The sequence below is a fragment of the Crotalus tigris genome, unplaced genomic scaffold (assembly GCF_016545835.1).
Source record: "Crotalus tigris isolate CLP2741 ecotype Arizona unplaced genomic scaffold, ASM1654583v1 scf7180000024437.13266115, whole genome shotgun sequence".
In the NCBI taxonomy this organism is placed as follows: Eukaryota; Metazoa; Chordata; class Lepidosauria; order Squamata; family Viperidae; genus Crotalus; species Crotalus tigris.
The window spans coordinates 9240554-9255578 of NW_024100606.1; the positions used below are offsets into that span (position 1 = coordinate 9240554).

At 34.3% G+C, this 15025-nt stretch overlaps 1 protein-coding gene across 7 annotated transcripts in view; it reads right to left on the minus strand.

The window, feature by feature from the left end:
- Positions 1-15025, minus strand: part of PLXDC2 (plexin domain containing 2) — a 330127-nt gene that overhangs the window by 127893 nt on the left and 187209 nt on the right. For all 7 annotated transcript variants that reach the window (XM_039331379.1, XM_039331380.1, XM_039331377.1 and 4 more), the window contains one exon: positions 2914-3060. In XM_039331379.1, coding sequence (XP_039187313.1) covers positions 2914-3060 — 147 coding nt within the window. The remainder of the gene's footprint in view (positions 1-2913; positions 3061-15025) is intronic.

The following is a 15025-nucleotide window of genomic DNA, read 5'->3' on the forward strand; positions in this document are numbered from 1 at the left end:
TCCTGGAGCTAAGGAGAAGTGCAGTTACTGAGCCGCCAGTAACTGTCTGGTGGGCGATGTTGCCTTCTGCTTTTCCTGCTGTGGCATTGGCTGATGGTGTTGCCCTCCTGAGAGGAGGGTGCGGTGATTGGTTGGCAGCCATGCCACAAATGGGGATTGATCATCCCCCAAACCCCACCACTGTCAAAGGAGCAGGAGGAATGGGGGAAAAAAAGGTAAATTGGCTGAGCTGGCCAGGCAACGAAGGAGTCTCTTTGCGAGCCTGCTTAGCCTGCATCAGCCTTGCTCTCCACAGCGTGCTGCAGCTGATCTGAAGCATGGACAGCACGGCTGACGGGTGAGCACATAGCAGATGCACACAGACTCTGCTGTTTTCAGTGGCGCTTCTGATCAGCTGCAGCAATCCTAACCCCATCGCTGCCAAAGGAAAAAAGCTGAGTCTGTGTGTGCTCCTGCCTTGCCCGTATCAACCAGCTGCAGCACGCCATGGAGAGCCTGATTGCAGCTGATCAGAAGTGAGGGAAACACTGGTGGCAGCAAGCAATCCATGCAGGGTGTGTGTGTGTGGGGGGAAAATGCTGGCAGCAGTGAGGCGATCCATGCAGGGAGGGAAACGCCAGTGGCAGCAAGCAATCCGTACAGGGGGTGGGGGGGAGAACGCCGGCAGCAGCAAGGCAATCCGTGCAGGGAAGGAAATGCCAGCGGCAGCAAGTGATCCATGTGGGGGATGGGGGGAAACACCGGCGGCAGCAAGGCAATCATATGGGGAGGGAAATGCCGGTAGCAGCAAGCGATCCATGTAGGGGTAGGGGGGAAACACCGGCGGCAGTGAGGCAATCCATATGGGGAGGGAAATGCTGGTGACAGCAAGTGATTCGTGCAGGAGGTGGAAGGGAAAACACCGACAGCAAGCTATCCGTGCAAGGGGGGGGGGATACACCAGCAGCAGCAAGCAATCTGTGTGGTGGCCAGCAGAAGCGAGATCGTGGCAAGAGCGATCTTTTTCTCCATTCCCTCCCTGGCCCTTGAGCTCAACACCTTTTTCTTTGTGCCATGAGTGAAAGTGCTAGCGCACGTGGAGAGGGGGAGGGGAGAAGCCTGGCCCCGCTTCCCTCTGGGGCAATGTCATGCATGCCCACAGGGATGACTCTGCGTGCCACCTGTGACACGCGTGCCATAGATTCGCCACCACTGACTTAAGACAATGAACATTCCTAACATTCCTCTTTCCCCCCATAACTAATGAGTTGAGTTGGGTTGAAAGAGAGTGGCCCAAAGATACCCAGCTGGCTTTGTGCCCAACACAAGACTGAATTCATGGTATCCCAGTCTCTAGCCTGCTGCCTTTATTACTAGACCAAAATGCATAGGTTTTTGGATGCAATATGATTACTTTCACCATGCACTTTCAATGTATGTATCTCCTTTTTAAAAAATCTCTTTAAGCTTCCATAATCATCATTACCAGAAAAGTTTGTACCTGAAAATTTGCAACTAATCTGTTTTGCCTGGCATATTTCAGTTTAATAATTTAATATCAGGAATTCTGATAGCTTTATTTTTATTTTTATTAAACAAAGAAAATAGCAACTACAGAAACATACAATTTCTTTATCCAGTGTCTCTCTTCCAATTTATATTCCAGATGAGCTAAAGTAAACTATCTCAGCCAAAAAGCCATGCCAGCAAAGTTCTTTCTGTGATACTGTCGATTTTCTCTTACCACATAACCCATCATATCTAGATATCTCACAAAATATTTTGTACTATATCAGATTTATTCTTTTACATGGGACCTCTGATTCCATCTTCCTAATCCCTTTATAGCTATTTTTTATAATTGTCTTGAGAAAAATAATTTTTATAAATTATAGTGTCTAAATCTGGAGAATGTATTAATTATTTCTCTCTTTCCACATTCTAGAGTCTTTTCTATTACTTTTCTCAGCATGATATGTGGTGGCTGAATCTATTGACCTTGGAAAATGACATGTTTTAACCCAACCAAGGGCCGAAATCTAAGTCCCTTATTTCTTTCTCTTTAGTCATCCTCTATTTCTTTCAACTTCTTATATTTTCTGAATATTTAGTATCAGTGAACTATGTCTTCAAATGATCTGACTTCTTTCCCCAAAACGCCCAAGTACTTCTCAAGTGAGAGAGTTTGAATCAATTCAGTCATATCAACTGAACTGTCATTTCTGCTACTGAATTTACGTCCCTTTAGGACTAATCTTGATTTTTCTGGTGGCTTTCAGTACGTGGAAAAATGATAGGAATTCTGTTTGGCAGTCATGGGGCACTGAATTATATATGTAAATCAGAAGTTTAGTTAATATCCCACACAAGAATTTTCTGTAAGATCAGAATTAGCCAAGACATATTTTGATATGGAAATAAAATTACATCTGTCACCTCTCTCTCATTTGACAAGTATCAACAACTCAAAACAATAATATTTTGACAAGGATTTAATAGTGCTCAGAAATTCAGCTCGTGCAAATGTAAAGGATAAACACAGGGCTGTTTCTTTCTAGTTCTAAATATGGCAGTTAAGCTAGTCAATTTGGACTATAATTCATCTGTCAAACAAATGCAAGGGCAAAGCAACCACTGACTTGAATGTCACTGAGACTATTTCTTGCTTTCAAAACATTTTGTAATCTTTCTGCATTTTTTAATAAAGAAATTCAAAAGCTCATCTGAGTAAAAAAAACTTATTTTCCTACATGTATATAAAATGGGACCATTTCATCTCACACAAAAAGAGACAAAAATCAGATAGGGATTTCCAGATTTGAATTATTGATTAATTGATTAATATTTCTGATTACATGCTATATTATGTTATGACATGACATGAATGATGTTTAACAAAAAGAATTAAATTGGAATATATATCAAATGTCTTACTGCAGCTTGTCGGTGGGTATTGGAGAGTATTCCATGAATCTTCACCTTATCTTTTTCCATTTTATCAATGTTTACCCACAAATCTCGGCTGGAAGAATCAAATGGGCCATATATCCTTGAAGTGTAATAATTGTGATCCATGTCTTCCTGGGGGGAGAAAAAGAAAAACATAGATTTGATCTTATTTGTCAGTCTTTTTTGAAATATTTAGAAACAGATGCCAAACTCTTATTTCTTTCATCACATAGTCTTCTTCTTCATCATCATCATCACCATCAATATCATCTTAGCCATTGTCTATCCACTGCAGGATGAAGGCCTTTCTGCATGTTTCCAACCAATATGATTCTGAGCTTTCTTTTGCCAATTGGGCCTGCAATACTTGCGGATGTCGTCAATCTATTTTATTTTAGGTCTCTTTCCTGGACGCTTTTTTATCAAATGGATCACATAGATTAAGAAAAGAAAAATAAACAACAAACAGAGAATTGAATGCTGGAAAAGAACAAACACCCTACTTGTGATTTTATAAATGTAGTTTTTACAATCTAAAAATTGGAATTAATTGTAATTACATATACAGAAAAATGTGGCTTTGGATTAAGAAATACAGTAATTGATAAATCTTAACTGAAATCTTTTGTTTTAGTGTGGATGACAGTTTTTTCCTTTATAAATGCTGTATTTTAAATAACATTTAAACTGTGATATTATAGACATGTTGGGCCATTTCTTTGTTATTGTTCAAATATTTGTACCAAAGTGGGATTGCCATTCCCAGTTTTATCTGCCTGTCCAATAATACCTGGGAGAGCAGACTCTCTATTGCTCTTATGGAAAATGTCACCCAAAAAGAGCAAGGAGGTGACTCTTCTCAACTGTTGCCATTATTCCCTCAGAAATACAAATGATTGCTACTACTGGTTTCTAGAAAGGCCATCAGTATTTGACCATTCCAGCTGGCCCAGCTTTAGGGATATTGCACTTTTCTCTCTCTAACATTTTATTTGTTTAATATAATTGATATTTCCAGATAGATTCCAAGGTACAGCATAAATTTTCATGGACAAGATCGCTATTTTGCAATTTCTGTATTTTAAGAATCACAACCACAGTGCATGTGTCTCACACATACCATTTGGACATTCACATGTCAATTTAAAAAGTTTGGGCATATGTGTGTGTGTGTGTTTGTATTTCTTATATACATATATTATCCATCATTGGTCTTTTTAAAGAAACAAAATAAATCAGGAAATCTGCAGTAAATCATTGTTTTTACAGGTAGTCCTCAGCTTACTACAGCAATAAGGACTGGAATTGCTGTCCCTAAGTGACACAATCATAATCTGATTGTGTTGTTTAGCAATAGCAGATCCAAAAGTCCCAGTGACTGCTGTCAACCAAAGACCATGCTTAATGTTGAGGATCCCATGTGATTGTGACTTCTGACTTCCTGACAGGTTTCCCACTGATTTATGGTATAGAATGATGAAAATCTTTGGCCATTGTGATAGTCGGAACTCTGAGGACCAGTTGTAAATACCAGTATTCAGTTCACCAAATAAATGTGCATAACCTACAGACTATATATCCTGTATAGGCTAATGTGATGTAAGAACTTCATTTTAACAAAAGAAATACCAACTTACAGAACAAGTAGCAGAGTATGCAAAATAAGTTGACATTTTAAAATCTATTGTAGAATAAAATTTGCATTTTGGTGAGCAGGATAAGCACGTAATGCAAGCCTTCGACTGGTATCATCAATTGCTCAACTTTCTTAATTTCGTTTGAACATTCACCAAAAGTTCAAACTAACAAACAAAAGCAACCCACCACTATATTACAGAAATTACTCAGCTCTATCCATATTATTTTCCATTCCCGAATATGGTTTAGTAATAAGATTTCTGAAAATTTTCTAAGAATCAATTGCAGTACAAAATCCAGCTAATACATATTTTGACACACACAATGACCTCAATAAAACTTTAGCATCTGCTTTTTGAGAAGCAATTGATTTATTCTCAAATTTCTTTTCTTGCAATCTTTCTTGGACTAATTCCCTCACCATACAACACAATGTGGATATAATGCAAAGAAATAGTATGATCTGGCAGGGCATGGAGAAACTCTATGCTATGTACAGTGTATACAACATAATTTAAATGTAAGAGAGACCGTAATAAAAATACAAATATTAAAATTCTCTTGGCAACTTAAATCAAGATAATCATAGTTGGTTTGTCTGTTTGTCTATTCTCTCTCTCTCTCTTTGTAAAAATAAGAGCAGTGTTAATTTGCTCTAAGATATTGCAAAAAGTTGATGCAGAATAAAAAGAGACACTTTTTCTTCTTTATGCTTGCTTCATTTTTGACATTTATACCTCCAGGTGCCACTAATATTAAAAGTTGTAGTCAACAATACCTCATATTAGAATGAATAGCAAGATGAATCTGCCAGTCATATAGTCATAATGTGAATTTTATTTTACACTAGTTTTTTTGAGATACAACTTTTTCACTCCTGCCTTTAAGATGAACAACCTAAAACAGATTTCCAAAAGAAGCATATAAAAAGCATGTAATTTCATTTCATATGAATAGTATGCTTCAAAAGTAGATTAAATTGTTAACAATACAATGAATGTTTCTTTAATTTCTCTTTGAGATAGGCATAGAATTTGGTTTATATCCCTTCCCAAATGCTGGCAGACGATAGTAACATAAACAATGCTTAATAAAAGGTTTGGTTTTGTTATTAAAATTCTGAGAATCCTTAAGTATCAACTTGCATTTTGATACTAGAAATCAAATATCAAATTAATCATACTCAAGTAAAAAAGATACAGTACAGGTAATCCACGACTTACAGAAGTTCGTTTAGGGACTGTTCAAAGTTACAACAGCCTGAAAAAGTAACTTAATTCTGTTTTTCACACTTATGACCATTGCAGCATCCCCATGGTCATATGATCAAAATTCAGACACTTGGCAACTGACATGTATTTATGATGGTTGCAGTGTCCTGGGGTTATGCAATCACATTTTACAACCTTCTGACAAGCAAAGTCAATGGGGGAAGCCAGATTCACTTAAAAACATATTACTAAGTTAACAACTGCAGTGATTCACTTAACAACCATGGCAAGAAAGCTCGTAAAATGGGGCAAACTTCACAACTATTGTCTCACAATTGGACTCAATTGTGGTCTTAAGCTGAGGACTAGCTGTATTCCTGACAGTTAACTAATGCAGGGTAGCAAAAACAGAAAGTAATACATTTGAGTTGGAATGGTAATAGAAGACATCCTAGAGCAGGGGTCCCCAACCCCCAGTCTGTGGACCAGTATTGGGCTGCAGCACACCAACAATCGATCCGCACAAACAAGCAAAGCCCCATCTGCAGGATGCAGGCAGCACACAAAAACACGCATCCTCCGATCTGTGGAAAAACCTCTTTCCACGGAACTGATCCCTGGCGCCCAAAAAGTCAGGGACTTCTGTCCTAGAGGTTAGATTAGTTTAATTGCCTACAAATGTAACTAAATCTTCAATAACTTTCTTGTTAAAAAAAATGATCACAGCCGCGAGGCTGTTAATTGGACAATATTGGAAGAAGGAATCTTTGCCTACATTGCAGGAATGGTTTTTTAAAGTAGCTTATCTGGCAGAAATGGCAAAGATTTCGGCTTTCTTAAAGCAACAAACGCAAGAGAAGTTTTTTGCTATCTGGGACAAATGGATAAAATTTATACAATTTAGATTGGGTATACAAAAATATTATATAGCTTTTTCATAAGTTTTATTTTTATATATATTATAGATATCTTTTTTATATATATAAATATAAAGTTTTTAATTTAATTTTTATTTTTATTTTTATTTTTTTTTTTATTATTATTTCTTAAGCCTATATTCTGCTCTGGGAAGCTCAGGGGGGGGGAAGGGAGGGTTTTTGGGAGGGGTGTGGGGTGGGGGGTTTTTTTTATATGTATTGTTTAATTTTTTTTTCTTTTGTATATGTTGTTTTTTGTTCTGTATTGTTCTTGTTTTTTTTTTGTAAAATTTATAAAACTTTTAATAAAAAAAAAAAAAAAAAAAAAAAAATGATAAAATGTAAACAAAACAATGTCAGGCTTAAGTTGCACATTTTTTTTATTGTTTCATGAAGCAGAATGACCTATCTGGAAATCCAAGAGCTAAATTCTCAATACCTTAAAGTTAAATAATCCAAGCTGCATTTGAAGCAAGAAGTGAAGGACTGTAAAAAGACGACGATGATGAACCACATTCAGCTCTCAGTTGTATTTAGGAACTGTTGATTTGAGTATGAGAACCTGGCTTGTTTTGTCTTATTTTCAAAAGTATTTTCCAACAGTTTAGATCTGCTGCTACTAGGGCCACCATTTCTCTCTAATAATAATGAAAGGTTCAGGGACGTATTTCCAAATTTCCTGTTCCTTCAGAGGCAATGCAAGAGTTTCCAGAGTAGGTAATTCTTTAAAGCTGAGAACTACTCATCCAAGAGTGGTATTAACTATTCAGAACCATATCCTAAAGAATGACTTGAGCTATGTTCCTGAGTATCCATATTCTTCAAGGATGTAGTGCTCTCTGTGCCATAACCTGTAGATTATCATTTGCCAATGACAAAAAGGTAGCCTTCTTGCAATTGGCCTTCTCTTGCAGTTGGACTTCTCTTTTGTGAAACAACATGTCTTCTATATAAGTAATCCCATTCTAATATACTTTAACTGTCTCTTAAAATCCATGCCAATATTAGTCTTCCTGAGCCATTTACTCTCCCTAGCATCTCTCTTTTCATGGTAGACTTTATTCTGTATCTTTCTGTGATTATTAGAAACATTTTTTTAAATGAAACCTAGCCTAGGAAATCAACAAATTAACAAAGTCAACATGTAAATAAATCTGCTATAATTACTCATTTTAAAATGAGTTTCATTTTGCTAAACATGGAGCCAGTAAATAAACTATTGGTCTGAGAATAAAACCATTAAAGCAATGACTAAAAAACAACTCAATAGAAGTAACTGTGAGAAGGATCTCGGAGTCCTACTGGACAACCACTTAAATATGAGCCAGCAGTGTGCTGCAGCTGCCCAAAATACCAATGCAGTCTTAAGCTGCATTAACAGAAGGATAGAATCAAGATCACATGAAGTGTTAGTACCACTTTTTTTTTAAAAAAAAATATTTTTCCTTTTTCTCTTTACAAACAACAAAATACAAATTACATTTTTTCTTTTTTTTCTTAACAGTACTATGTCTATATCTCTTACATGTATTTACATTTATTTACATTACATTCTCATACTTTTTTATTCCGCAATTCTAACCAATTATAATACATTTCCCATATCTCATAAAATTCTGTAACTTCTTTGTCCTTTATTTCTAAGGTAAGTTTATTCATCTCAGTACAATCTAATATCTTACATATAATCATTGCATTTGTTGATATGTTTTCCTTTTTGCAGCATTGCGCGTATGCTATGTCTGCTGCAGTTATTATATGTATAATGATGTATTGAAATTGTTTTTCCATTTTTGGATTGATTATGCCTAATAAAAATATTTTGGGTTTAAGTTCAATTTGTTGTTTTGTTATTTCCTGAATCCATCTCCTTATCTGTTCCCAATAGATCTTTGCTTTGGGGCATTGCCACCACATATGGTAAAATGTTCCTTCTTTATTTTTGCATTTCCAGCAGTCCGGATTCATTTTTTTTAAAACAATTTTTATTATTTTTCCATTTTACACCAACAGAAGCTTAAGAACCAGCATGGAGATATGGTGGTCAATTACAAAGAGAAAACAATAACATTATATGTATACAATTCACACAATATTCCTTAAAACATCCCTCTCTATCTATGTAGAAATTATAATCAATTAAATTCAAATAAATTCATTCATTAATATATCTAAATATAAATTTCCTTAATCAATAAAAACTTTCAACCACTCAATATCGATATAATAATCAAATTAATACACTCCTATAGCCAATTTATTCTTTAATATGTCACTATATATAAATTAAATGCTTAAATCAAAACCAACACTATCTATTTAAATTATTGGAATCTCATTAGTACATTTCTAACACAGATTTTCATTAAGTATATTGCCAGATATAAATTTCATTAGTCAATAATCTTTTACGAAAGCTCCTTCTCTATCCCAAAGATCCTGTTTTAAACTTTATTAATTTTTCCAAATATTTAAATTTAAGCTAACCTAATTACTTAAGTATTTCAGGGCCTCCAAATTTCTCTTATTTAAACATATTAGCTCCAAAACTAAATTCCTACATTTCTCAACTATATTTCTATTCTTTTTCAATAATTCTCCAATTATTAATTCCATCTCATTCCAAAACAAAAACCACAAATGGGAAAAGAAAAAAAGAAAAACATACACAGAGAAAGAAAAAACACATATTCTTGCTATACTTCAATATTAAATTCTAAATCATTTCATAATAGCTTCCCATTTAACACAAACCAAATCCAAAACAGTCCAAATAGCTATAAAACCTTTACCATCCATAATTATCATCTCAAATTAAATATTTATATCTTATTCTGGGTTTCCTTCTATTCCAAATAGGTTTCCATAGTCGAGTCTCTAGTTCCGCAAATAGCTCTCCCATTGTCTCCCGCCACACTGTGCATAGAAGAAAGAGATCTCCCATTATCCATTTTCTTAGGCTGGTATAAGAGTTATAATCATTCTGAAAAGGTCATGCCAAAATGTCATTTCCCATCTTTTTCAATGTTGCATAAACTTTAGTTGGAATCCTTTTTTTTTGGTATGGTCCTCTTTAGTCAAGTTTTGCTCTTCTTCCAATAGTTTTTCCTCTCTCAGAAAGTCAAATGGTATCTGCAAATCAGCTTGACCTTCCGAAGTAAGCTCCTCCATTTCCATATTATAGATCATCTCACCATTTATATCAAGGCTTATTCCTGCAAATCCAACTGTACATTTGCTTCTTCCATCTCAGTAAGCTGAGAGCAAGTCTTTTGAATACAAACTACAATTTCACTTAAAGCTTGTGCTTGACTTTGTCGATGTAAAGAAATCTCTTTTTTACAAGCAATTATCATCTCCGTGTTTTCTAAGATTTTATCCAAAATATATTTATAAATAGAGTCTAAACAGGTTTCCTCCATTTTTATCATATTTGAAGACATTCTTTTTTTGGGGGAGACTATATTTAAACACAGTCATTCAATATCCATCTTCTCCCAAGTTTCTTAGTCTATTTCCTTCATGCAAATTCCAAGAGAAAAGAAAAAAAATAGCAAGAGTGATACGTAGTTCCAGCAGAAGATGTCCCCCAACGAGTACTCAAAGTTAATCAAATAAGTCTTTTTGGAAAACATAAAAAATAAGAAAAAATAATACTCTCCAAATGCATAGTCTCTTAAGTCTCTCTAAAAGAAAATGTTTTGGGGCTCCAACGTATTCAAAAATAGAATCAGCCATTAAAACAAAAATAGGTTTTGTCCTTTTCTTAAGCTTCTCCTCCCCCCGTTTAAAATGCCGCTTCAACAAAAAGGGGAATAATTCCAGAAAAAAAAACTTTTCACAAGAAAAAAAAAAGAAATCCCACACAAATATATAAGACTCTTTATTAAGACCTGGAAATGACGTTATTAGATGTATATAATGATGTATTGGAGAAAGCCAAATTACCAGACTCCTGGAAAGAAGCCAGCATAACTCTTATTCCAAAAGAAGATACGGATCCTAAACAAATAAAAAATTATAGACCAATCTCGTTGTTGAATTCAGATTATAAAATTTTTACTACAATAATTGCAGAACGATTAAAAATAATACTAAATCAAATGATACATTCGGATCAAAATGGTTTTTTAGCTACCAGACAAATTAGGAACAACACAAGAACAGTGTTAAGTGTCCTGGAATATTATGAAGCACACCCCGAAAAACAGGTTGCATTGGTATTTTTAGATGCTCACAAGGCATTTGATAACCTTAATTGCTAGTTTTTGTTCCAACAGATAGAAGATATGAAATTTGGAGAAAAGTTTGAACAAATGAATAAAGTCAATATACAAAATACAAAAGGCTAGAGTAATAATAAATGGGGAGAATATAGAGAAAGTAGAAATTAACAAAGGAGTAAGACAGGGATGTCCAATGTCACCTTTACTTTTTATTGTAACATTAGAAATGCTATTAACTCAAATTAGAAACAAAAAGAGATAAAAGGACTAAAGGTTAAAACAGAAGAATATAAAACACAGGCATTTGCAAATGACTTAGTTTTTTTATTGAGGAACATTAGAAAGAGGTAATATTCTAATGAATAAAATAGAAAAATATGGAATGGTGGCGGGATTAAAAATAAACAAAGAAAAGACTAAATTATTAGTAAAAAAATTTAACTGAAAAACAAAAAAGGGGATTAGAAGAAAAATTTGGGTTGCAAGTTGTAAAAAAGATTAAATATTTAGGAATTTGGCTCACCATGAGATGTGCCTCAATAAAAGAAGATAATTATAAAAAATTGATATTACAAATAAAGAAAGATTTAGAGATTTGGGGGAAATTACAATTAACGTTGTTAGGAAGGATTTCGGCAACTAAAATGAATATTTTACCAAAATTGTTATATCTATTTCAAACAGTTCCAATAAAATTGGGGAAATTTTTTTTTGACGAATTTTAATAAAATGATTAATAAATTTATATGGTTAGGTTAAAAAAAGCACAAATAAACATTAAAGCATTACAGGACAGTAGAAGTAGAGGTGGCCTTGGACTCCCAAAATGGGAAATCTATTATCAAGCAGCAGGGTTGCTTTGGATCAGCGATTGGATAAACTTAGAAAATGAAAGGATTTTGATAATTGAAGGTCATGATTTACAGGCTGGATGGCATGCATTTTTATGGGGTTAGGGTTATGGGGTTACTAGAGGTAAAAAAAAATCTCACCGAATCTTCCACAGTGGGTCTGCTTGCTTAGATGATCTTATGGCTTATGGTTGGTGCAGCTAAATGATTGGCCATTTTACTGGCCAATCTTTATCCTCTCAGCCGAAAGGAGATACTCAGTTCATAATATTCCAGGACACTTAACACTGTTCTTGTGTTGTTCCTAATTTGTCTGGTAGCTAAAAAACCATTTTGATCCGAATGTATCATTTGATTTAGTATTATTTTTAATCGTTCTGCAATTATTGTAGTAAAAATTTTATAATCTGAATTCAACAACGAGATTGGTCTATAATTTTTTATTTGTTTAGGATCCGTATCTTCTTTTGGAATAAGAGTTATGCTGGCTTCTTTCCAGGAGTCTGGTAATTTGGCTTTCTCCAATACATCATTATATACATCTAATAACGTCATTTCCAGGTCTTCATAAAGAGTCTTATATACTTCCCATGGTAAACCATCTGGCCCCGGGGTTTTATTATTTTTTTGTTTTTGTACTGCCATTCTTAATTCCATTGCTGTTATTTTTTTATTCAATAATTGTCTTTGTCCTTCTTTTAATTCCGGGAGACCATTGGCCTTTAAATATTGTTTTATATTTTCCTCCTCTGTTTCCTCTTTTTTATATAGAAACTCAAAGTATTCCTGAATTATTTTTTTTTTTTCATCTATTTTATATTGCAATTCTCCATTTTTGTCCTGAAGTTCCTGAATAATTTTTTTTTCCTTCTCTTTTTTTAATTTGTAAGCAAGCCATCTCCCCGGTTTATATGTATGTTCGGAAAAATTTTGTTTAGTTACTTCCAGTTCTCTTGCCAATTCCTCTTGTTCTACTATATTTAATTTATGTTGGCCAGAATCATTTCCTCTTTAATCATTTCATCTTGTGGCTCCTGTTGTAATTTAGATTCTAATTTTTTAATCTTGTCTGCCTTTTCACCTTATTTTTCCTAGCTGTATATGCTATTGCTATTCCCCTCAAATATGTTTTGGCAATATCCTATATAATTTGTAGTGATGTTTGTTGTTTTGTGTTCTCTTTAAAAAATAATTCCATTTCTTTTTTAATCCTTGCAGTTAATTCTCTTTCCTTTAAAATTTGGGTATTAAGTGTCCACCTTCTCTTTGCTTTTTTCTGACCTGTCCACACTATTTTCAAAGGGTTATGAGCTGCCCATATATTTGGCATTATTTCTATTGTCTCCACTTCTTGTCCTATTTCCCGGTTCATCCATGCCATATCCAATCTAGACCACAATTTGTGTGGATTTGAAAAAAAGGTATATTCCTTTTTTATGGGATTCTATTTCCTCCATTGGTTAAATAAATTAAATTCATGTGCCATCTCGAAAAATGTATTTAGTAGTGTTTTCCACTTTTTATTTTTCATATTACTAATATAATCCATTTTTACATCCACTATCGCATTATAATCTCCAATTATACAGATGTTTCCTTGTACAATTTCTACCAGTTTTTTGTGTAGATCTTTATAAAATTCTTTTTGGTTTTCATGTGGAGCAAAGATTGTCACCAATAACCATGATTTTTTGTTCCATTTGTAGCTCTATTATTAGTACCTTCCCTCTGTATCTTGATATTTTAAATTGGCTCTAATTCCTTTTCTAATATAAACTGCTATTCCTCTCTGTTTTTGTTCCATTAGTGACGTATATAATTCTCCTAATTTCGTAAATTCCAAATATTTTCTGTGTTGTTTTTATATGCTATGTCTACACCTTGTTTGAAAAATTTAGTTAATATTTGTTTTCTTTTGGCTGGTGCCAAAACGTTAACGTTGATTGATATTAATCTAATCTTCTCATCCATTATTTTACTTCTGAGCTTGTCTCAGTCTCAAACCTGTTCCTCTTTCTTTCCTTTCCTTATTTGCTATCTCCTTCTCTTTTTCTCTTAACTCTAGTTGCTGATCTTCCTGACTTTTAGATTCTAACTCTAATTTTTCTCTATTACTACTCTCTTCTTCTTCCCCTTCTAATTGTTCATAAAATTATCTTGCCTTGTCCAGGCTGTCAATTTTAATCCTCCTCTCCTGCCATGTTCGGGGGTTAGCCATCTAAATGGAATGTTAGTACCACTTTCTAATGCCTTGGTAAGACTACATTTGGAATCCAATTTTGGTCGTTATAATATAAAAAAGATGTTGAGAATCTAGAAAGATTGCAGAGAAGAGCAACAAAGATGATTATAGAATTGGAGGCTAAAACATATGAAGAACAGTTTCAGGAATTGACCATGTCTAGGGTTAGAGGTGACATGATAGCAGTGTTCCAATATTTGAGGGGCTGCCACAAAGAAGGGGGGGGGGTCAACCTATTCTCCAAATCACCTGAAAGCAGGACAAGAAGCAATGGATAAAAAGTAATCAAGAAGAAAAGCAACCTAGAACTAAAGAGATTTTTTTGACAGTGAGAACAATTAACTAGTGGAACGGCTTGCCACCAGAAATTGTGGGTGCTTCATCACTCAGGATTTTTAAGATATTGGACACTAGTTTGTCTGAAATTGTATATGGTCTCCAGCTTAGATGGGGTGTTGGACTGAAGGACACCTGGGGTTCCTTCCAGCTCTATTATTCTGTTGTTCTTTCTGTGATCCTGTGTATCTGTCCCACCAAATACAAAAGAAAGTCTGGAATGGTGTAGGATCTCTGCCATGGGCAGGGATTTGGACTAGAAGACCTTCAAGTTTTCTTCCAACCTTATTATTCTAAGAATTAATCACTACATAATTATTAAGAAATCAAAGGGTGATGTAACTTCCGTAAGAAAATCATTGAATAATACCCTTAAACAGCAATGTTTCAGGTTTTTACTCTTTACATAATCTGTACTATACCATTTATCACCTAAATGGTGGATACATACAATATATAATAATGTGAAAGAGTAAAATGTTTCTTGTTCTTAGACTTTCTCTCATTGCTAAATTGTATTTTATAATAAGAATTACGAACTTATATCTGTCCATATGTGGACCACCATAGACAGATGTGCTTGATGTTTGTTGGTGGTAGGAGTTGATTTTCCACATCTGCAGAGTAATAACTTCCTTACAGTTTACAACAACAAAATATATATAAAAAATTAAGA